Source organism: Ornithodoros turicata, chromosome 4, assembly GCF_037126465.1.
Source record: "Ornithodoros turicata isolate Travis chromosome 4, ASM3712646v1, whole genome shotgun sequence".
NCBI lineage: Eukaryota > Metazoa > Arthropoda > Arachnida > Ixodida > Argasidae > Ornithodoros > Ornithodoros turicata.
In genome coordinates, this window is record NC_088204.1 from 57,823,993 (window position 1) to 57,848,848 (window position 24,856).

The 24,856-nt window shown below is 45.6% G+C and overlaps 1 protein-coding gene across 4 annotated transcripts in view; it reads right to left on the bottom strand.

Moving 5' to 3' along the window:
- LOC135391614 (guanylate cyclase 32E-like) overlaps nt 1–24,856 on the bottom strand; it is a 548,591-nt gene that overhangs the window by 171,240 nt on the left and 352,495 nt on the right. For all 4 annotated transcript variants that reach the window (XM_064621932.1, XM_064621934.1, XM_064621933.1 and 1 more), the window contains 2 exons: nt 18,114–18,266; nt 5,398–5,564 (listed from right to left, as the gene is read on the bottom strand). In XM_064621932.1, the coding sequence (XP_064478002.1) occupies nt 5,398–5,564; nt 18,114–18,266 (320 nt within the window). The remainder of the gene's footprint in view (nt 1–5,397; nt 5,565–18,113; nt 18,267–24,856) is intronic.

The window sequence follows — 24,856 nt, forward strand, 5'->3', positions numbered from 1 at the left end:
GTAATTTGTAACGGCAATCAATTACTATTTTTAGTAATGGGCAGAAGTCTGGCTACAGTGCGTCTTCGTTGATCCGTGTTAGCATCGCCAACCAGATGCAACTGTGACTGTGAGCGGTGAGCAGACTTGGACACACGACGGACGCACATTGGAGAGGCTGAACGAACAACAACTAGGACAAGACAACAGTTAAGCCTCACCAACGCGCAAGCAATCACCTGAAGGATGACATGTTTTCTATTCCGTGCGAGGGCCGCGAAGCAACTATAGCTATGAGCGGCGTACAGACATCAACAGATGTAGAGAGGACAGCATGAAGGAGTGGAGGACAGGGGCGGTTAGTATGTGCCTTGGGCCGACTTCAGGGGGAATTGTCCCGACATCCGTCTGGAAAGTCCCCCAGAGAACCAAGGAAAACCTCAAACAGCACAGCTGGTGGAAGGATGCGAACCCACGTATTTCCAGTCATCCGGACGTCAGTTGACAAAATGTCAGCGAGCACCGCTGGCGGGACTTTTCGTCAACTGACGTCTTGCAGACGAAGGACAGCGTGAAGAATGCGATACGTGGGGGTTACTGTGCATCCAAGGCTTACCTCGGATGAGCTGTGCCGACATCCGTCCGGAAAGTCTACCACGATGCATCAGAGAGCACCAGCTAACGATGGGATTCGCTCCCACTACCTCCCAGTATCTCGCGTGAGCTAAGCGCCGCGACCGACGAGCCGATGACGCGTCTACTCGCCTGCAAGTATTAGTGTGCTCTGTCGCAATTGCACTCCATCGTTACTGTAGAGGACAACAACGTGATATTGACTGGACTGCCGGAAAGAAACGTTAGTTTTAGTGGGGCTTTTAGAGAATCGCAAGGGCCTCGGATTCCGACTCCGTATTCTGTCAGCCAATGAGAGTGCAGCCCGCTGAATTGCGTCTACTGCGTCTTACAAACCAGCGACTCCCTAAGCGTGAAAGGTAGCCCCTTTCTGGACCCGAATCGTGAAACCAATATAGCGAGGCTCGATCAGAGAAACCCAACGAATTACGTTCAAGCGCTGAACGGCGGACGATGATTTATTCGTCATTTGCGAAGTATTAGACGAAGAGATGATCAGTAGTTAAAGAGAACAGCTAAGCGGGCAGAATGTCACAGTGACCCTTCCAATTCCTCTCAACGCTGACAGGTGCCGCCACGTCAGCGTAGTTGGAATCGTACGATGGGGAGGCGTCCATCTCACTAGAACACAAGAACACTTCGAAGGGCGCTGCGTCTCTCATCCGCGAGGCGTATTTGAAAGTAGGAGTGTGCTGGGGGCGGGCCTAAAGTTTTCACATTAGAGACGAATTCTGACATCAGTGACATTAGAGAAGTTTACGTAACAAGCAGAAAAAAAGGGACGAGGAGTCGTAATAGAGCTTCACTCGGTATAAGTGTTTAATTAACGGCTCCACAGTAGGCCACACCTATGCACCTTGATTTTTTGTTTCAACCATCCTCACATTCAGGAAACGCGTACATTGCACCCGGTTTCCACGTGCAATATCATTCCTGTGGCGCTACTGGTCGTCTCACAAAGAACCAAAGTTCCTGAGAGCATGCCGAGCGAAAATGCACGGTAACGGTAAAATGAAGGCAACCTTACACCAGTTATAAGCAAACTCTTATGCTTGGACGCTGCGCACTTTATGCAAACATCAGTGAAGTAACAGCGAATACGTGCCGCTTTTTGGGCGCGTTAGACGCGGACGCGAAAATGGTCACATTCCTGTGAATGAGCATCAGTGTCTACCCCGCTTGCACCTGCGCATCTGCCAATCCTTTCGTCAAAAACGAACCACGAGTAAATCTCTCCACAAGGTCTGTAAAAAGATATAAAAAGCAAACCCGATGTGTGAACAGCACCATAGAGCTTAGTCGGTTGTTGAAACAACCCTAGTAGTACTGTTCCTTTCGCATGTGCCCAGAGGAGATGCCCACGGTATTCTCAATGCTGTTTTCTTTCTGTCGTCCTTCACAGCGCACCTCTCAGTTCTAAAAATAAAACGCGTTACAGGAACTTCGGGAATGCAACAAACAAAAATGAGAATCGGCACCCAATTAAGAATAGACACCACTTGCCAAGACGTGGTTTGATAAGCCAAGTTCCTTCTTGCCTATCAGAGGCTCGTAAAATGATTGGCGATACGCAAGGGTCGTAAAATAACGGAATCGGAGCTTTCGAACAGTATGCTATAAGCAGTATTCTGTGAAGAAGTTTTGCTTAATCATCTTGGCCGTCGAAGTACGTGTTCCGAAAATCAATCATTTCAGAGTAGATGTCTACCAGAGACAGAAATAATTCGTGCGGGACCGTCCCGCACAAGTCACTCCGATAAGACAGACACAGAACGCGGAATATTTTATTTTATTGTATTGTATTGTATTTTCATTTTTTGTTCTGCGGAATTAGTGCCTGTGTCCCCTCAGGCCTTTTAAGGTCCGCTTCCAGCTTTCCGACTGAGAACGTAATTCACACCCGATAGAATAAAATTCGGCTGATATACCAATTACACGCTTCATCATGATGCGAGTTCTCAGAAAATAAAATGAGGACGCCAAACGAAAACAAACCAAAAATAGTCCAACGGGGGAAATCTATCGTGCATTACAGGTAGGCGCTGCACCTGTTAACAACCACCGGTGTTATCTCCCTCTATTATTTGCAAGTTGTGGTAAATAACCCCTATCATAGCCTCCTATATACTAACTATGCCTGTCAGCTCCGCTCTCTGGCGCCGTCCCGGGAAAGGGGGTGTTGTTTCCCGCCGCAACCGAGCAGAGGCGCCACTGACGTTGGGTTCAGTGTTGCCACACCTACAGATTTATCATGAGATGTACCTACTTTTTGAAAAATCTACAGATCTACAGACCTTTATGGAAATCTCATGATTGTTGGTCCGATGAATGGATCACTCGACGCAGTACGAGTTTCGCATCGGTGCACAAAATGACAACGATGAAAAACGTCAACAGAACGCGGGAATGAGTGTTTGACCGACTATTTTTTAGAATATTTTCTGCAGTTAATTCGATGAAAACGAATCAAAGAAACAGCCTCTCAACGACCACCACAACTGGCCTCCTGCACACAAAACGCATGCTGTTGGGTCAAGCTGCTTTGCCTTTGCCATTGACAAGGGTTTGATTCGTCGATCACGAAACTGGCGGGGCTTGCCGGAGGAGAAGGACGTCTTCAGCGAACGAACCATTGGCGAGCCTCAACGCTAAATCAGTTTTCTTGAATATTTGGCGAGGTCTTTCACCAGCACCACCACCTCTTGAGTATGTGCGCGTTACCAGTTTGCCTCACAGACTTGACTTGGCTGGCTTTGAAGTGAAACCAAACGTTTATAATTCACGTCACGCATGTACGCTTTCATTATGTCTGTGGAAATAATATATCGAGCTTCATTGTTTTTGTGGTCCATTGTGATCCTCGCTCATCACTATGATGGTGGAACGAGCGAGAGAAATGTTCCTACTACTCGCGATAGGTTATTCTTGCATTGGAGCGTCACAGCTGATGTGAATACAGATGTCAAAGTATTAAAATCTACGTGCAGTGACACTTTTTTTGTGATTGTAGCAGACATTTAAGTCCGCTGCAATCACAAGAAACGCGACATCGCAAACCGAAACCGAAAGTTCCAACGGCAGTGCGCCGCAGCAAGAAATTCCGGCTGTGGTCTTCAGCAGTGGAACGAAATAAGCCCTTGCTCTTCCACTAATTTAGAGACGCAGGCAGACGTTCCAGATTTGACGGCAAAGCGTTCAAGAAACTGAGTTTTGAGTGGCTACAGATTTTTAGCTCGATCTACAGATTTTCCGGACTCGGATCTACAGATAATTTTTTTTGCGTGTGGCAACACTGGTTGGGTTGCTCTCGCAGGTTTCGCCTGATGTCCCGTAAACACAGTGCTCGTGTGTGACGTTTTGATCTTTTTATGTTGTCTAGATGGACAACAGGTGAGCTAAGTACTTAAGTTGTTCGTGATATCTCAGCAAAGGAACAAAATCTGGTGATCTATCAGTAGTAGGCGGTTAGAATAAGAGCAGTTGTCGAAGTACGTGTGCCCCTTGATGTGATCGTTTCTATATCACCAGTGACGAAATCACACTACGTTAGGACCTGGCTTGGGATGATGGATAGGCACTAAAATAGTTTGAAATCCCATTTCTCTAGCAGTACTCATGGCCTTCTGCTGTGTGCCGCTTTGTCGTTCGGACGGGAAAAGGCCTGTGCTGGGCGAGAAGGTGACATTCCACGAAATGCCTTCACGACTGGACATACGAGAAAAGTGGCTCGTAGCGGTCAAGAGGGATGGGTGGTCACCGAACTCCACTTGCAACTACTCAAGAGTATGCAGCAGACACTTCCTCGCTTCCGATTTCATCGAAGACAAGCGGCGTCGACTAAAACCAGACGCCGTGCCGTCTGTCTTCAGCGACTTCCCCCATCCCACCTCCAACCAAGAATCACGAAGAATGATTCTGAACAACCAAATGGAGCTAACAAATGGAAGCCGCTGAACACATTGTTGCATTTTGCTGTGCCTGCGATCTGTGAATGCACATTGCTTCAGTGTCCACAGACACAAAATAACACAGGCACGCGCTTGTACATCTCATTTGCTCGAAGTTCTTTCGGCCGTTTCTCGTAAATCTGCTTTCTATGCAACTGACAGAAATCACACCTACAAAGCTTTCAAAAGGAAGCCCCTCTCTAAAAAGTATGTGAAGCTCAACTAGCTACATATCTACCTATTTACCATATATTTTCATGGTATTTTCAGTGTTCGTTTCTGTCACGGCATTGGAATTTGTTATGCGTATTTCATCAGGACTATAGCAATGTTCACTTTAAGAACAATTCCTTGTGACATGTATATTTCAATAAAACTCGTCTGCTTTGCACAGGCCGTTAAAATAAATGCTATTTCTAAATGCTATTTCTTTCTAATAAATGATATTTCTTCATATCGCCAGAAAATGCGCTCGGTGACTGTCGTCACTCATAAAGGACCTGCCCTCCTTGTGCTCACAGGAACTAATCACCTTTGACCAAGGAATTCTGTGCATACGCGACTCCACCGCGCGTTTTCCGTATATACCTGCTGCGCGAGTGACCCAACTTGTGTGGCGCCCCTGGCGGCGCCTCCCCGCTTCGTCTCGCGACGGCTCCTCCTCGGTGTGCGCGGAGCGAGCTGACGGGCATAGTTACCATATAGGAGGCTATGCCCCTATACGGTAATAACATCAACATGAACATTTGGGGCGAAGGGCGAGAAGCCTATTAAAGCATTCTCTCACAGCCCCTGTAGCATGAGGTCGTCAACGAAGCAGAAATCAATGGCGTCTTACCTTGAACTTGAGCTCCATGTGCATGGGTATGCATAGCGGCTTGGTCTCGGCGTAACGCAGAACGGCGTCGGCGAAGCGCTGGTAGCGGTCGCTGGCCGGGACGCTCGGGGACAGCAACAGGACAGCACGGAAGGGAAACGGACGGATAGGAGGAGAATCCTCCCAATCTGCACAGAGAGAAAGAAAAAAAAAAGTAACATTCGTGTTTGTTCATCTACAGGTGTGAATCGGGCAAAGGGTTCTACTATAACGACATTACCACCTGCAAAATCTTCCTGACTCGCGCGTTTCTTTTTTCTCTTTTTTGATAAGCGTAGCGCGTGTTAAGCGCGGACCCCATAACAAGCGACAAGAGACGCGCTGCAGAATTTGTCGCTGTTGCGTCTGGTTATGGCGCGACGTCCCGGTCCATTTGAGCAGCGACATTTCGTCGCCGAGAAATGATGTTTTTGGAGGAGCAATGCTTATTTTATTCGAGCTACGTTGTAAATTGCCATAAATATACCAAAAATAGTATTTCATTCGTCCAAACGAGGAGAACTTGTAATGAAGGTGCCATGTAATATTCGCCGTAACGCAGTGGCGCTGCGGTTGAAGTTCCCAACGCTCTGCCCACTTCTTCGTCTGCTACTTTTGTAGGTTGCCCTCTCCAACCTTTCCCTTGCCCACGCGTTCAGTTTTGGTTTCACGTCGCCAAATCTAGCTGGTTTTGTCAAACAAGAGGCAACGAGCTCGGCGACATGCTACAAATATCTACTGGGAGTAGATGCAGAAATATCCGCGACAAAGCTTTTTTCACGCTCGCGTGGCGGCGGTGACGTCGATTTTGTCACTTCATGCGTGTATGTGCCGCGTGTCGCTTGTTATGAGATTCGGGCTTTATGCAGGCTCCCGAGCGCTATATCCCGGGTTCTCAGGGGAACGTACCCTTGGTGTCTCCACTTAATGGTGTTTGTGAGGGAACTCGGAAGCCGAGCGCCAGAGTCGCTGAGCGCGCGCCACCTATCGAGCTTTCTTCTGTCGTCTGCTTTTAAGTAAACATAGCAGTAGCCCATAGCAGTCCTCTGTAAGCATATCACTATTTACAGCCGACATCCGATGATTCTGGAAACACAAAGAGCATGTGCGGTTGCAACGTGTTGCAACGGTTGCGCCATTTCAAAAGGCAGTGCACCGGAACATGCTTCACGCTCCGGAACTATCCCAGCTCTTCCCCAGCGTCGGCTCCGATGAAGGGGTGCGCAGGGCGCATCCGGGAACGTGCACCGGAAGTCACTTTGGAGGTGTTAAGTGACCCCCTGAAAAAGGATACGTTCCCGGAGCACGAACCTAACGCGCCCATATTCCACACTCCCTCTCCGACTTCCGCGGTTGTGGTTCAACGGTGGAGAAGATTATTGTTGATATACTCACGCATTTTACTGCTTGGGGTGCATCGTATACGAAAAGGGTTATATTGGTGCTGTCGTCGGAAACAGAGGCAAAAGGGCATCGGAAAAAGTACAATGCGAGAACTCCGTCAAAGAGGATAAGGAAATTAAACGGCCGTTCCGAACCATAAGATTTCCGCCAGATTCGACACGATAAGAGAGTCACGTTGTGGTGGTAACATTGTCTTATACGCGCGCATGATCCTGGCGACCCTCTAGGGTGTTGTCTAGCGGTTTTGTGCCTCGCAATAGCTTCTTAACGTGTAAAAAACCCAAAGGAAGGGAAACAAATTGGTCACATATTTTTCGAACGGGAAAGAGCCTTTGGTGGCATGAGGCCAAACAGACGCAACACGTGTGTTAGCAACGTTGGTTGGGATAAGTATATACTCCGTATATATCCGAGATAATCCTGCTGGCTTCATTTTACCGACAATCCTGTCCAAATCACTGCAGGGACTCCATCTTTCACGAGGAACGTAGTCCAGACTGCCAGAAGGTGAACAGTGCGTTGGTCGAAATTTGTCATGGTAAAAGAACGCACAGGAACAAAGTGTGCGTGTACGCTTTGTCTCCATGCGTTCTTTTACCATGTGACACAGTCTAACGCACAGCGGTCAAGCTTTTCAAAGGAAACTAAAAATAAACTCCGCCATTTCGAAGGAATTAGTGCTGAACTGAGAATTTGACTCTAGTTAGGATAGGAATGCTCATGGCATGCCGACCGTGGGCTGACGGCAAGCTGAGGCTGCACTAGTGTTCTGCTAGTGTGGCGGCATTGAATTGTGCGCCCCAACTAGCACCAACGCGGGTAATATATTTGTCACTATTTGTTTCTACCTGATGTTATCTATTACACGCTGCGCATATGCGGCAAGATGAGAAAGACAACGACGAAAGAGGAAAGAAAGAATAACCCGTTGAAAATTAATAGGCTATGTTTCCACAGCTAGCCCTCTCAAAAAGGTCCAACTCCGCCATTGCTGAACAGTAGTCGTCCTATACCTTCAATATGAGGCGGTGAACAGCGCGTCGGAGAGAGTTAAACCGTTGCCGGGAGAATAAATGGCAGGGGCAGCTAAAGCGGCGATTCGCCGATGTGTCGTTAAGGGAGCCCAGCTTAGCCCAAAATCCGGTATAATGTCTCTTCCACGGGGGCAGTTGTCTTTTCCTTGAATGTACCTTTGTCCAGTTAACGAAAAACGCGCGTCACGCGTCACGTGAAACGTGTCACGTGTTCGTGTTAACGAGAGCTCCGCCCCTCGTTGGCTCGCGAACGATGGAAGTGATTAAGCCCCCAGGGAGCGAATTCTACCAGATTTTGGCGCTGTTGAACACTATGACGTCATTTGTTTACAAACAGGGAGAGGTCTATTGTTGGGCATAAGCGAAAACGATCTAAGCGTGTTGCACTCCTCCGCAGGCAACTCAAGGTCTAACTCAAGTGCTCACGCGCGCTGCACCTGCGTAGTGCTATTTCGTGTCCGAAGTAACTTGGAAGTAACTCGTTCTTTTTTTTAAGTAACTCGACTTTTTTTTAAGTAACTCAGTAACTCGACGCATTGCAATCTGTAGCTGCCAATTGGTTAAGCGAGGGAAGCGCGCAACGAACCAGATTGTAACGTATAGGACTGTGGGTGGCGGCAGCATAGTACAGTGCTTGATAAAAGTTCACGGAACACGCCCCGGCGCTTTCCTTCCTCAGAGCGACACGGCTAGCAGCGAATGGAACCGTACGGACTTACCGTACGGACCGAGAAACATGTGCCTAGATAGCCGAGTCACCTGTTTGCAAGTCTGTACGGTACCATTCGCTACTAGCGTGTCGCTCATAGGGAGGAATGCGCCGGAACGTGTTCCGTAAGCTTTTGCCCACCACTGTACAACTTGCGTCCTCCTTCGTGACGATTTTAAATGGATCGTGTAAAAAAAGAAGGAAGAAAGAAAACATATAAATGGGAAACAGTATTCCACGGAATAATCAGTGCGACCATGAGTATAGTTCTCCCATGACGTAGAAGGCCAGACGCCCCATCGCATCATCGTACATAATATAATTGTTGTCTCTTGTGACGTCGAGCCGCGAATTATGAGTCCGCTTTATCGGAGACTACATAGTCAAGCTATAGTGACAAAGACGACATGCAGATCGCTGCAACAAAAACGTTTTACATCCGGTACCCAACTTTGTGTATCATTTGCAATTCCTAAACCAGAATTACGTCAACCCAACCAGGTGCTCATAGCCACAGTTGCTTCGGTCGATATATGTAATCAGTATTTAGCTGATGTGTATCTATAATGTGTTATCAATTATCGATATTTCACGATATTCAAAATCACGTTATTTCGTGCTCTATTAAGAGCAAATTTTTTGCCAGATGAACACTGCCCCCCTGGAATTTCGAGAGACTTAGAGGTGAGTCCAGTCTCGGCAGATCCACTTTCTATTCAACGGTAGGCGGGAGTACGAAGTGAATTCTGCATTCCATACCTATATTTTGACACCGATATCTTACACGAAACAGCCTTAACGAGGTTGTCCTTATGAGCTTCAAGCGTATAAGAACCAACAAACAGCTGGAGGAAAGCCGCAAAGTAGGCGACTAAAAAAGAAGAAAACACAAATCAGCGTGGCTTGTGTGGTTCAGCCATTGAAGCGCTTTGAAAGCCAGCTTGACTGGGCTGACCTCTCCTTTAATTCCCCATAATGAAAGAAAGAAAGAAAAGCCAAACTACAGCGTGATAGAGCGTAGTGACACATATGCCCTGGAGCTCCTGAGTAATGAATTTCCCTTTTACGGCACAATTTTAATCATGCTGTTATTTTCGTGTTTCTTTTCGTTGCCATTGTCGCTACGATGTGTGGGAATAATCGTCGGAGATATTCGTTCAGCAGAAACAGAGCCGTGCATTATGCGATACCTACACGATCGATGTTGGAAGAGAATCACTTCGTAGTCGAACTATACTTGAACGAAGCTTTATTTCTGGCACGGGTGCCCCCACCCCCTTTCCCCTCCTCGGGCTGTTTTCATTTTAACACGGTATTTCAGGGTAACGAGATTTTTCCGCTCCTCTCTACCGCTCGCTGGTCGGACGGGGCATTGATTGAATATGCTCAATGGGGGTTTATTTCGCACTACTTGTGGCGACAGGACTGCAGTTTATGTGTACTTGCACCAGTCTCGGTTATGCAAACAAACAGGACGAATTTTTATGACGCGCACCGGCGTGACAAAGTTACGCTTAGTTTCTTTTTGTAGCCAACTGTGGCTATGAGCCGCGTACAGACGTGACATGGACAGATGAAGAGAGGACAGCAGGAAGGACTGTGGGACAGGGTGGGGGGTTAGTATGTGCCCTGGGCCGACTTCAAGGGCAACTGGGCATTCGTCTGGGAAGTCTGCAGGACAACACAGGGAACCTCAGATAGCACAGTCGGTGCCGTGCATCGAAACCGCGTCGCACACCACACTCAGCGTGGAAGGCGATCGTTCAAACCACAACGTCACGCAAGCATGGTGAAGTTCAAATAAACACACGAAATGTAGAATCGTCTCGTTCTGTCCGGTAACAATACCCTCTCCTTTCTCACGTCTCCCTCCCCAAATTCTGCTCGTTTATCTTTCTATGGTTATCTGGCGTAAACATGGCGCATGCCTTTACTCCTGCTTTTTTCCCGCGCACCGTGATGTCAACATTGCTTGGGGTAGTGTTCGTGCGCGTTAAAGCTGAAGCTCGGCATTCAGTGCTGGGCGCAATAATGAATGTGTCTCTCGTTACAAAGTTAACAGTTATGATGTAGTAGTGTCCATGGGTGGCAGACAAGGAGATCAAAAACAGAAGCATCATGACTCGGGATAAGCACACAATTTGTGTGGGAAAACTAGAAAGTCATATACGGAAACAAGAGACCGGAGAAGACCAACCCAATAGCGACTAACGAAAGCATTTTTCTTTGGATTACGTTTGAGCGCCGCGAAGCAACTGTGGCTACTAATGGAGTATAGACGTGACGTGGACAGATGGAGAGAGGACAGCAGGAAGGAGTGGGGGACAGGGAGGGCGTAACGAAAGTTAGACAAACGTCGAGCAATACGGTCTATTTTACGAGGATGATGAATTCTAGCAGATATGAAATGAGCCTGGACTAGAAACGAAGGGCGGATACAACGATTATACATAGTAAACTTTTTTACACTTTTTTGTGTAAATGGCTTGTCTCATGGCGCACACCTTTTTGGTGTTGCCTTTACACTAAAATGATCGGTGTTTTCTAATGCACCCTTTAGTTATGTGTAACCACCCTTATAATGGGCGTTTAAAAACAAAAACACCCTTAAAAGGGGAGTATTCTATTGAAAACACCTTTTTTGGTGGAATTGTTTGCTGGCAAATATTCCCTCACAGATAGCTAGCGAGACCAGTGGCCGAGACATACAGTTCGACGTTCTTGCTTCAATGACACGCACCGCCGTGAACGCGGCAGACTACCAGGCGTGGTTCCATTGTAGAACCTAAACCGGAGCGCAATGCGTCGCAGGCACGCCTCGTTAGCTTGGTAACACTGTGGGACCAACGTGAGTGCCGAGGCTTGAAGAGACCTCGGGCACCCTCAGTAGGCCATATTGTCGTGCAGACGGATGATATACTGAAATACAATTTGTTGGGGCACGTTCGTTACATGTGGTGGGGCGGGAAACGTTTGTAACGGTGAAGGGAATGCGTTTTTGGAATTAGCACCCACGCTTGCAACGAGTCAAAGATATCAGCTAAGTTCCTAACATCATTCCCTGTCAAATACTCTGTTTTTAACTTAGGTTATTGTCTATAATGTGATTACTTGCTGAGCGGAGCTGTGAAACCAGCATATTTTTTTCTCTCATGAAATAAAACACGATTTTTAACACCATCTCCCCAATTCAAATCGTGTGTAAAAAAGGTGTATTAGACGATAAACACCTGTTTCAACACCCCACTTCACACCCTTAATGATCGACATTGGATAAAACGTGGTGTATGTCGATATTACACCTTTAGTAATGCTCTTCTTGCACCCTTTGCGAAATAGAAAATGACGTTTTTATATGAATAGTTTCAAATGTGTATTCTGAATACACATTTTTTGAGCAAATAAAGGTGTAAAATGATTTACTGTGTACCAAAATTTGCAAGAGGGACACAGAAAAAAAAAAAAGAATCAAATTCTACGGAATTCTAAGAAAGCAGGTAAGCCACCAGGGATTCAAGTATAGGAAGGCTCAGATCAAATATATCAAGTAGCACGATTTTAGCTTAAATACAGTAGATTAGCATTAGGTTAACATGATCAGGGTCCCAGACGCCGAAGGTGTCTTCAATTGGGGTTGCGACAGAGCCAATGAAACTCGTGCTTAAACAGTAGAGTTGGACAGTGGCGAAACGGAGCTTTTCACCGGTGCATCGAGAACAGTGTATGATTCCTCGTATGCGTTTCGACTTCCGGAGGTGAATGTCGAAAGATGTGCACGTTTATCGCACATTATACCTAACCTTTAATACTGTTACTGCACAGTGCACACATAACACTAAACTTAATCGACAAGACTCGTCCAACAAGCAGTGTTGTGCCCGCTACTCAATTTAGGTAGCGAAATACCGCTACCCTATTTAAAAGTAGCGCGCTACTAGCGGCGCTACAAATTTACGAATGTACCGCGATACCGCTACCGCTACCAAAAAAAATGTAGCGCAATTACCCATCCGCTACTTTCTCGCCGAAGGCCTATGAATATCTGATTCGATACATTCAAAGATATGTGCTCTTGCTGATACTTTATTTCTTACGATCAGTACTTTCTGAAAAAGTCATTACACACTTGCATTCACCTTCAAGAGCAGTTGCCGCTCAAAGTTCCTGTCACTGAGCCTAACACGTTTCTTGGCGCAAACACTGAAAAGTCGTTGGCAGACGCAGTTGACCGAACGGCGGTATTCAGCTTGAGGAACGCCCCGTGCTGTCTTGGATAACTCTGCTTTAGCGATATCAAATTAAGGTTATCTGGCATAAAGAGGTACTGAGCTCACGATCAGCTGGATCTGCTGTAGAAGTTGACTCCCCAAAAGAAAAGAAATCATCTGCATGGAGCTCGCTCGTGGATTCCTCGACGCGCTCACTTGAGGCGACCGAATACTTTGACATTTCGTTGGTTTTCATCCGTGAGCCATGAGATATTGAACCTCCGAATTAAGACAGCAGCGATTTGAAGGCTCTGGTCTGACATGAATCGGTCGAACCTAAAGTGAATACCATGTATCGTTACCTGTTTCGCAGCGGAATACGATACCGAAGATGTAGTAAAATCACCTGTAGAAGCTAGAGTCTAGCGTCTAATTTATTTTATTTTCTCCCTCAAAAGTAGCGGTAGCGGAGGCGGTTCCGCTACTCAAAATTGTAGCGAAAATTACTTTCCCGCTACAAATAACAAATGTAGCGGAATTACACCTCCGCTACTGAAAAAAGTAGCGATTACAGTAGCGCCGCTACGCACAACACTGCCAACAAGTCCGTTTACACTGATTCAAGAAACAGCTTATAAGCCTTGGCATCTATGCTTGCGGGATCTCTGGCACCAGCGGAGCAATATATAATGCGCATGCATGGCATCTACTTTCAACGCAACCCTATCCACAGTGGCATAGCGGGGAATCGGGCCCAGAACGCTGCTCCACGTCGATCCCTTCAACACGGTCACGTCCAAATATGTTCCACATACAGCTTGGGAGCAAAGTTTACGGAACGCTGCATCTTCATCGGAGCGGTCCCCTGCTAGCTATAAGGAAGAGTTCGAATAAGAAACGGGTGGCCGGCTATTCCATGCATCTCTGAGTATATGTGTCGACTCCTGTTTGCTGTTAGGTTGTCGCTCCATTGGAGAAACGCGACACCCCGGTGTTCCGTTAACTTTTGTCCCAAGCTGTACTATTCTAAAAACGATGCAGAGAGAATGACCACTGAACTAGGGCAGCAAATTATAATTCAATTCAACGTATATTGTAACGTAGTATTCTAATAACTGTAATATTTTAAGTATAACCAATTCAGCAACTTATTCTACGTTCGTCAGAAATCGTCATGACAACGCTCCAATATTTTCAATGTACACCACGTGAATAACGAGAACTCTATCTCAGGAAAGACGGCCTTGATAGTTAAACCGCACGCGCCGATGTACGGGCGCTGTCGGCGATCGATTACAAAGCCTGTCACTGAGCGCATATGATTGGAGACATTTCATGGCAACGCTATCTTCTGTTTCACCATCACTGTCGCTAATTGTTATAGTTAGGCCGTGGAACCGACAAAGGAGTCTAGACAGAATTTTGCTGATCTGGGTGAGCCTCATGAAAACAAGGGCAGCCCTTTCATAGAATACAATTCAATATCGGGTATCCTCATTCAATGTCACGCGGTCAATTATTCGCTCCGCATATATTATACATGCTTACTTTTTGGTCGGTGCGCTAAGTTTGATGTCAACAGACTGAAGAGAAACAAAGATGTGCATTTGCAATCCACGTGTTGGTTTCCTCCCCCTTTTTTTTCCTTTGTCCTAATAAATATACCCTACCCCCTACGTGTCGGCGGCGAAACTCTAAAATTAAACCCGTGAATGCTTAATGAAGGATTTCGAACGTTAGGACTGTATCATGTGTAAATATTTTCTAAATCTTATTGTTTTGTGACACCTAGTAAATCTAGTGGGTTACCGTCGCGAAAAATAACTGTCCGTCTGAGGCGTAGTATACATAAGGTTGTAATACATAATGTTTCGCGTCTGAATCATCAAATTCAACTCAGACACATCTCTAGTCCTTCATTGATAATTTGCTTTTCGTTTCGTTTCGTGCTAACACCGCGAAGCACCTGTTAATCGCGCGGTCCACAGATGGACACCGGATAGCGGGAAGGAATGCAAGACAGGGGGTTATTGTGCATCGCGGGCCGAGTGACGTAGAAATCGGGACGACATTTCTCTGGAACGTCTGGCGGAGAGCACGCGAAAAACCACACGCAGCACAGACAATGGGGGATTATTTTTCGTGGGAACGGTTTGAAGCAAGTGTCGATATGCAGTTTCTTGCCAGCCCACAGATGACAACATGAACATCTTCATCTACATGAAGAAAAATCCCGAGACAGAGTAACCAAAAATAAAATAAAATCGCAGTCGCCTTGCTGATGCAAGGACGAGCAAAGCTATAGTAATCGTTGAACTCGGAAAAAAATTCGGGGATAATTTTAAATTGAGCGCAATGGTTTGCAGATATGGGTCAGACGTAGGAGCAGAACTGCAATGAGTTGTATTGCCAACTGCAATGAGTTACGATGGAATGCAAGAGAGGATACGCGCTGTGGGATTTGGCGTGAAGGAATAAGATCCACTGACCCGAATTAGATGATAACTTTTTTATTCGATCCCATCTTGTTTGTTTCTTCTGCACACCGGTAGCATAATAGCGTATGAGCGTTGAAATACGTTATACAGGGTGCCCCAGAAAACGTGTCATTGAATTATAATAAAAAAACTACGCCGCCTAGAATCATGCGCTCAAGAGCATTTGTTCTTATTAGGTTTTTGCCACCTCCTAATGTGAATGTCATGTACTCCAAGATTAATTAGGTAAATATTTGCGAACTGAACTCGAAAATTTGCCAAGTAAAGGTTACTTTTTTACGCCACCAATATGAAGAGCGTGCCGAATTCACTCAAATTAGTAATAATTCACAGTGATGTTCACGAGCTATCCCATCGGAAAAAATAGCTGAATATCATGCTTTTCGGAGCATCGGACCATAGCGCGCGATGACTTTTTGAGCGCAATCGCTCTCAGTGCGACGAAAGGAGGTTTCGAAGCCAGCCCACAGAGTGATAGTAGAAAAAGTAACAGTTCCTAAAATTGGGAGAGGGAAATCATTATCCCAGCGAAAGTCGGACGTGATAAGCCATGCCTGTTTTACCTCTTTCTGCGACGTCGGGGAGGGCTGGGTTTCCAACCTCCTTTCGTCGGACTGACAAAGATTGCGCTGAAAAATTAATCGTGCGCTATTCTGTGCGACCTCCGTAGACCATGATGTTCGGCTATTTTTTCCGATGGGATAGTTCCTGAATATCCCTGTCAATTATCATTAATTTGACTAAATTAGACACGCTCTTCACATTGGTGGGGTAAAAAAGTGACCTTTACTAGGCAAATTTCCGACTTAAGCTCGCAAAAATTTACATAGTTAAACTTACGTTACACGACATTCACATGAGGAGGTGGCAAAAACCCAGTAAGAATAAACGCCATTGACCGCATAACTCTAGGTGTTGTTGTTTTTTTATTATAATTCAATGACACGTTGTCTGGGACACCCCGTATAATTCGTGCACTTCAGTGTGTTCAGTCCTCGTCCTCGTGTTCAGCGTGTGAAGTTCACAATCAAACTCGAAGTCCATTGTGGTGCCGTTGCCAGTGGCAGGCACATTGAATGATGTATCAATCACACAACATTTATTTTTCGCGTCTTTCGAGAGCTATTGATTTTAATTTTAATTATCTGAAGTATTCACATGAAACCTGTGGGGATTAAGACAGGCCTAACTGGATTTACTTGCGAAGCGTAAACAACGGCAACCAACATGGGAAGTCCGAGAGTGAAAGCCGCCACAACAAAGCAAAACTTCACTCTCCCGCCTTGGCAGTCTAGCTAGTAAGATGTAATATGACGTAGCATTCCAATGCCCGTACCTGCCTCGTGATAACCTCACGGTTATCAAACACGCCCGGTGCTATGCTTTACAAGGCACTCCTCATTTCATGGTCGCAAAGTCGCAATAGAGAGTGCGTGGAACCGTATTAGCCAATCTGTGGATAAGATTCTGAGTCATGCACAACCGCGATTGGTTCCGATAGGCACGATAACCTTATCAACGGTATACGAAAACTCAGTACTATCTGAAACGATATGGGGTTCCGGCAGGCAGCCGCCATCAGGTACTCAAGCGGCCATCAGGTACTCAAGTGACCGTCAGCACGCAGAGCTGTATACAGGAGAAGGGGGCACATTGAATACGATGCCATAAACACGTGATAAAACACAAAAACACAAAACAGCCCGTGATACGTCACGACGTCTTCTGCTTCGCCGATGCGCTCTTTGGATGAGGAGAGGGTTTTTGAAAGGTGTGCGGAACAGAGCCTTGCACGTGCTCTGTAGGGCACCCGCGCTCATCGTTCTTTCGCAGGAGCTCGTTTTATTCGTTGCAGAAGACGTCGCAGTGAAAAACAAAAGAAAAAATATTTTGGGGGTCACTTCCATGCTCCTTTAAAAGATGCCGCAGTTCATTTGCTGAGTCTTCTATTATCTCTTCTAAGAAGCGCTATGGGCCTTCACCATCTTATTGAACTTTTGAGCGAGAATAACTCGTTCCGGCCTCCAGTGGATATCGAAATCGGCCTCGTGATTTCGTTAGGTTATTACGGATTATTGTAATGGAGTATAGTGAATTACGGATTCGATTATTCCTGTTATCCTCTCATTTCTCAATGATAAATCACATCATGGCACCTGAAGCGACATGTTACGATCCAATCACAGGAATTTACATTTAAGTATTCACATTTCGCAGCTTAGACTTTCACGCAGCTTCTGGCAATTTACGAGTAGCACAGCTTTGCGGACAGTTTTTTTGCCAAATAGTGGACTTTCCCACCCCGTTATGAATGTCTGAGTTTGCAACGCCCATAATTTCCACATGAAAATCTTACGTTGCTGATGTTTATGTAATAGCATAGCGTGAACTGAGGCAAACAAGAAAACAGCAGGACGAACGCTTTCTACCAAATGACTTTCTTACACCCATAGCATCGCATAGCCCATAAGGAAACACCCCCTCAGGATTCCAGTTATTTTCCCGATAATTCCACCGGCGGGTAACTGACACAAAGACCGTTGTCATCCTCGATAAACGGGGCATCCGAAATCTCCCCGCCTTCCTATCTTGATGAAACACAAAGGGCCCGTTCCGGCGATAAGCCGGCTTCACATTTGCAGGATCTGATGTGTGAACTCACGGCAGCAGGGCTACTATGGTATGGATTTACACGTGCCTATTCAACTAGCTCGCATACGAGGACGTTTGGTGATGTTTAATATATTCCGCTGAAGGCACGCCAATAAGCGTAAACATCCCTTCAGAAGGGTAACCATAGGTTCCAGAATACTACCGACACAGATGACAGCATAAACGCAGATACCTTTCTTCATGTACTGGTACTTTGTAGACTTGTCATAGACGTCTTCTTCTTCAACTGAGATGATGACGTATTCCCCGCCTTCCAGGAGGTGGCTTTCGTGCATGAAGCGCACAAAGTCCACCAGGACACCGGTCTCCGCCAGCATCACGTACACTGCACCGTAAATAAAGGGACAGCGTGTTTACAACATTGTTATCAGCGTCACAAGCTCACAATTGGCAAGAGACAACAATGTGTTATTCATTGCCGGGGGAGGGGGAGGAATTGCGCTTGATAGACGCGCGGTCTGCCTGTCTAGACTGGCGGCACGTTGCTTGGGGGAGAGGGAAACCAGCGAGTTGTTCTATTCCAAAGCCCCCCTCTGTTATTGAGAACATGTTTTCCTGAGGCACTATGTACATACCAACTGTATTCGTAATCGTATTCGCTAGATGCGAAGCGATCCCGCTACTTAAATGGACAGCAGAAAATGTATTTTGGTTGCAAATTCATGTAGCGGCGAACCCCACTCTTTTCCGTAACATCGCTGAACGTGGCCTGGCAAGTAAGATCATAATACTTTGCGGAATTCTCTATAACTGCTGAGCTCCTGAAACATGTCCAATCAGTAAGCCTCTGTCAGAAGCACCTTGCGCAAGCATAATGCGAATCAGCCGCAGAAGTGGCGCATAAAGCGAAGTTCGCACACCAGAATGTCGGTTACAGAATTCCATTGCAGCTAAACGTGTTCTTCCCATTCTGCGAAGAATGATAGTATCCCAGATTATCCGTATAACGAAGGTACTAAAGCTCTATTTGACTCGGGACCTGAATCATTTATCAGAAATCTGAATCAAACATAGACAACCTCTGGATTAAATTTCAAGTCACTGCTGTGGTATAGTTCAAGTGAATTGCCTTTGACGCGAGCCTCCCTGAAAGGGTTTTGTTTCTTTCGTTTATCCACATCCATCTATAACAAAAGCGTATGCGCTGTACTGGTAAGTCAATGAAGGCGTGCAAATTTGTTACGGTTTGACCCATCTTTACTATTTCGTCAGCTTCGGATTCATGAAGCTATTGCGAGCGAGCGTTCCACAAGTTGCTGGTAAAGCGCTTTTATAGCGGATTGTAGTCGTTCCTCGCAACAAGACCTATGCACGTGCCAATTTTTTAGCACATAGTCTGATCCTTGCACCTCTGAGTACGCTTAAATATCCTAGAGAACGAGGGGGTACGTTTACTACAAAGAGGAAAGATTAGTCACACGAAGTCAGCTTGCTGTCGGTGAACAAAATAACGTAATGTTTAAGGCCGGACTCACACGAACTTTGTTCTCGTCAGTGTGCTATCCGTTCCTTTGACGGCCAGCCTACGAACCCATTAAGCTGTACGGCAGGAGCCTCAAACTCAAATAGAGTCGCTCGCCGCATTGACCTTAGGCCACATCATGGGGGATCACAAAGAAAAGAAATGACTAATAGAATAAATTATTAAAATACCCTAATATACCATAGAATAAAAATATACACAAAAAGCAGGCGCGGAGTAGTTATTGTGGAGCCAGACGGTGTGTGCAGAAATCATTATTATTACATCAGAAATCAGTGTGCCCTGAAAGGCTCCACTTGACACATCGAGAGAAAGAAATCAGCTGCCTTTCGAAATCGGGTACTAAAAATATACTTTAAAAAATTATTAGAGAAAATACGTAGTTCTTAACAGACGATTATGACAACGTTCAGGAGCACCAACATTATCTTGTATTGGCACACTGTATTGTTGCCTTCGCTCACAATTTGAACCTGGGAAAAAGAAACAGAAAAATCAGAGAGAAAGCATTATTGACAATGCATGGCTTTGGGTTTGCTGCTATAATATGACTCCTAAAAATACGATGGCATATGTACATAACTGTTCCACCTTTACTTCTTTAGTGCGCCACTATTTAACTTAGTCTAAAATTTAAGATAAGCCCATCGTAATACTCACAATAGTTACAGTGGTAGTTTAGCAAAGTGCACGTGAAGACTAGGTTGCTGTGTCCCTAATTTGTTGAAGTTGAGCCACAAGAAGTTCTCACATGCGTATGTTCTGCCTAACACGGACAGGGGCAGCACTACAGTCTTAAGAATGAACTTCACCGCATAGCACGCTCCTAGCCAATCACCATCTCGAATGACATCGTTCTCTCCCCTGATTTGCTGAAAGCGGGAGGCGTACGCCTTTTTTGTGACACTTATGCAGTTCAAAATCGTCATAAAAATGGCGATGGAGATGATGGAGATGATGATTGGCTAGAAGCTTGCTATGCGGTGAAGCTCTGTTTTCACCCCCTTTCACCATCACCACCACCACCATCTGTTTTCCTCTACGCACCTCCACCCTTCATCCTCTATCCTCCACCCGTCCGTCCTTCTTTCTTTCGTCTTTTCTTTTTTTTTTGCTCTAGTCGTGACGACGCCCACTTCTGTGTGGCCAACAATGGCGAGCCGGTCCTGCCATTACCTCCCCCCCCCCAACCTCTGTTTTCCTCAGACGCTTTCACACATATGTCGGCACAGTTCCCATAGAAGTCGCAATAGGACGCACATATCACAGGGAGTCAGTCGTGACGTTGCCCAGCCCACCTGTGTGTGTGAGGGCGACAACGGCGAGCCCTTTCACCATCACCACCACCACCACCACCACCACCGCCATCTGTATTAAGAGCGTACGCCGGGCAAGGGTAAAAACAATGTTGGACAATAAGGTTTTGTTCCTAATTATTCATTATTCGTATTATTATTTTTAGTAACTCCTCAATGATAATCCCAAAGTAAAGTTGCTCTTCTTGTTATTTTTTCTTAGAGAGCAGGCTCGTTGTGTTTGCGGTCAATGGCCTTTGGGCCGCAAAATAGGTTGTCGCACGCACATGCGGCCCCCAGGCCCCGTGTTTGAGACCCTTGGTCTACGCTGACGTTCACACATTCGTTTTCCTCTGCGGACCAGATGTCTGTCCCGAGAAACTCGGCGCGTATTTACTTTCTACGGAAAACACATGCTGATGGGCGGGTGCAAACGGACGCTCGTTTACACGAACCCAAACGCAAAAAACGTCAAGTTCGTGTGAATCTTGCCTTATCATGCCAGAGCATTATCTCGATAGGGCCAACTACCGTCTAAGGCCTGTTTCACACGAACGTTTTTCTCGTCCGTGTTTTTAACGGAGGCAAAACGGACCCATTGGAATCTACAGGGCTCGGGCCCTTAGCTTCTATTTTCGAAGCAAGCGGACGACCAAAAGGAACGTGTGAAACAGCCCTAAGTCCGTCGACAACTTTATAGGGCACCGTGACAGTAACAGTAGAGAGTTTTAGCAAACCGGATCTGGCAACTGCCGATCGCTAACAAATAGGGTGAATTCGAACCGATCGTATTCGCGAGAGAACGCCACTTGACCGTCAATTATGGCTCAATAAAGCTACCGCATTGGAACGCGTTCGGCACAACGCTAAAAAAAATTTAATAGACGTTTTCACGTTTTATTAGACGTTAATACTCGTAGACGTGATAACCTATGCTGGGTATGAGGTCTGTGCTGTCCAATGGTTCCTCGGCATCTTCAAAAATTGTACTGGAATGACTACGGTGGAAGGGGACCACGCCAAAATAAATCATTTTAAAATAAGACATTTAAAAATATATCGTGTGAAATTCACTTTTCAAAATAATTTTTCAAAAGTAAACTCTGTCAATATCCGCGGTGGCAAAATCAACTCTTAGAAATACACTTCACGAAATCAACTCTTCAAAATAAATATTTCAAAATGAACCTTCTCTGATTGGTGGACGGCCGAAGCTCCCTACGTCAGCCTCGAAAAATAGTTGCGGCTGTCGTACCTGAGAGGACCTCGATATTCCCGGTTGCGAGATTCCCCACCTCGAAATTCCCGGTGTCGAAACAGAGAAAATGGTCGACTGCTTCGCAATGTGATATGCCGTGTTTAAAAATCGAATATCACTAATTACCCACTCAGCCTCGAGTTTTCGAGTTTTCTATGTCTGGTAAAGTCGTTTCAACGAAGTAAAGTCATATTTTAGGGGCCGTTAGGCTTAGCAAGGCGGGCACGTCGCAACAGCATATTGGTTAGTTTCTTATCAAGTTAGTCCAAGTGTCTGCATTTTTTATCACGTTAGTCGAAGTTCGCTGTTGGCTTTTTCCTAAGCGCGACTGTAGATTTCAGGCAGCTTATATTTTAATTCGGGGGACCACGAAACATTTATTTCCAGCAGTTCATTCGCTAAAACGACTTGCAGACATTGAAAGCTCGTGAGAAGCTGAGCGGTGAATTAGTGATATCGGATTTCTAAACAAGGCATATCATCTTCCGAAGCAATCGAGCATTTTCTTCGTTTCGAGATCGTCAATTTCGAGATCGGGCCCTTGTTATTCTTGTATTCATACGCGCGTCGTCTTCTGCACTTTTAAGCTGGATATTTAAATTTTCGGCTCTTATTAGAAAACACATTATTAATAATGGTAGAAATATTAATAAAAACGCCCGAATTTTACGTTGCGTTTAAAACAAAGTTGTGTCGCCCTTAAATTAACATAGGGCACATTCCCGCCCAAAGGCTAACGATGATTCATTTTGGCAGTGTTAATTTTGAGGCCGTGGATTTTGCAGCGATTTATTTCGGAAGGCGGATTTCCACGGTGTAATTTTAAGCGTGGATTTTTTTAATGTTTTATTTTAAGAATTTATTTCGGCATAAACCCGGCGGAGCTGAAGGAAGCCGTACGGGACGGCAAGACATTGACCAGAGTGGAACACGACCGAAATGATCGATGAGGATGATGAGGATGATTCCGCAACACATTTGCAAACGACTTGAATGATGTTACACTTAGTCCGCCGTGTGCTCCGACCTCGCGGTCCACACAACTGCCGCCACACATCAGGAAAAATGAGTAAGTACGCAAACAAATGATACCTGTGCAACTTATGGACAAGTTCAAGGACAGTTCTTTCAGACTTAGAATGCGCATGCGCCCTCACCTAGATGTTCACAGGCTCCGAATAAGGTACCGGTGGAATCGTTGTCGTTTCGTGTTCTGCTGGTTATCGATAACAAGACCTTAAGTTTTTGTGATGATATGATAATAAGCTACGTTACTGCTGTGCGTCCGTGTGGACTGTTTAACATGCACTGGAGCTGGAGTACAGGAGACGAACATTTTATTTCTTATTTATCTGCGCCGCAATATGCTAGCACAGAGAGGAGAGTCCTCTTCTCCACGGTTTCTCTTGAATAACGTGATAAGCGAAATTAAATTCGACGAGAACATCATAGAAAAAGTATTGAACACACGTTGAAGGGAAGCTACCCGGTATCGTTCGAAGCAAATGAAAGAGTCCATTCCAGGGAATTCCTTCGTGTGGTTGCAGCCTCCAGGGGCTGCCTGACTGCTGTCAATCGTCGCTCCTCTCGTTGCACAAGTAGAGCGGGCTAAATTTAAAGCTCACTTTCTATTGACTCAAGGCAGCTGCGAACACGAGCAGGAAAGAGGAATGAAGAACGTCTTCACTCTTGATTGCGGTCTATCCTCGTCTTATTTTCTAACATTCTCTATTAGGTCTACGGCGTATTCTCCGAGCCTCGTAGGGGAAGTGAACGAAGAAGTCGAGGAAGTCAAATATCCATGACGAAAAACCCCGAAACTAGGGGACAACAAGGGACGCACACGTACAAGTCTCAAACGCAGTGAACGTCTTAACACACAACCAACCAGGTATATGTGGAGACAGCAAGGTCACGGCGGAAAAGGAAGCAACGTTCCCGAAGGAGGACCAAAGGTTGGAGAAGTCTTGCTGACAGAATTTCCGCACGCTTGAATGGAAAGAGTTTTCTTCAAAAGCCTCTTATTGTGGTCAGGTTCCTAAGCTCTTACGGAGGAAGTTTACCATAAAGAACACAACCCTTACATTGCTCAATTACATTGCTAAGCTTACACATCAAGCACAAGCTCGCCTCAGTAAATCTGTTAAGTGTGATTAAGTGTGTTAAGTTCAAAATCTGTTACGTGTGATTCTAGTTCTAAAACACATGTCCCGCATACCGAGTACGAATCTTCCACAAGTTCTGTTCCGTGAGTTCAGTATTGATGAATGCGAATGTGCCATATCAGCTTGGAATTGTCCTTCACCACTGAGTTCCCTACAGGATGTATCCTCCGTTTTCTTGATGAAGCTCTCTTGATGAATCCTCATTGAAAGTCACTTTAGAACCAACATTGTTTTTGAATTATGGAAAATTTAAACCGGGGCATGTTTTGTCTGCTAGAAGCTGTCATTCAAAATCTGATAAGTTTGGTGTCATTACTGGTCTACTAACGAGTGCTGTAAAAGCGTCATGTATGCATCACCTATTCCGTTCTCTAAGTCGCCAGCTTGACCGCTTACGAGTGGCAGGTTACCCGGAACACATGCTGTTCCTGTCCTAGAGAAGCTGGGTTACGGTTTCTTCTCAGAGTTTTGAAAAAAAAGAAAAGAAAGAAGGTTTTTTTTTTTAACCCTTCTCCTTCCAACCGCGTTGTAATTCCGTACTACCATAATATGTATGACAACCTATCGTCTGTGGCTCGAAAATTTGACCTGGACTTGGTTTTCAAAAGTGATTTCTGTCTGGACATCCTCACACCATTTGGAAAGACTGGGAATGTTCGTGAAAAACACAAAAATTCCTATGTTACTTGTCACCCCTATTGTTTATAAAATACA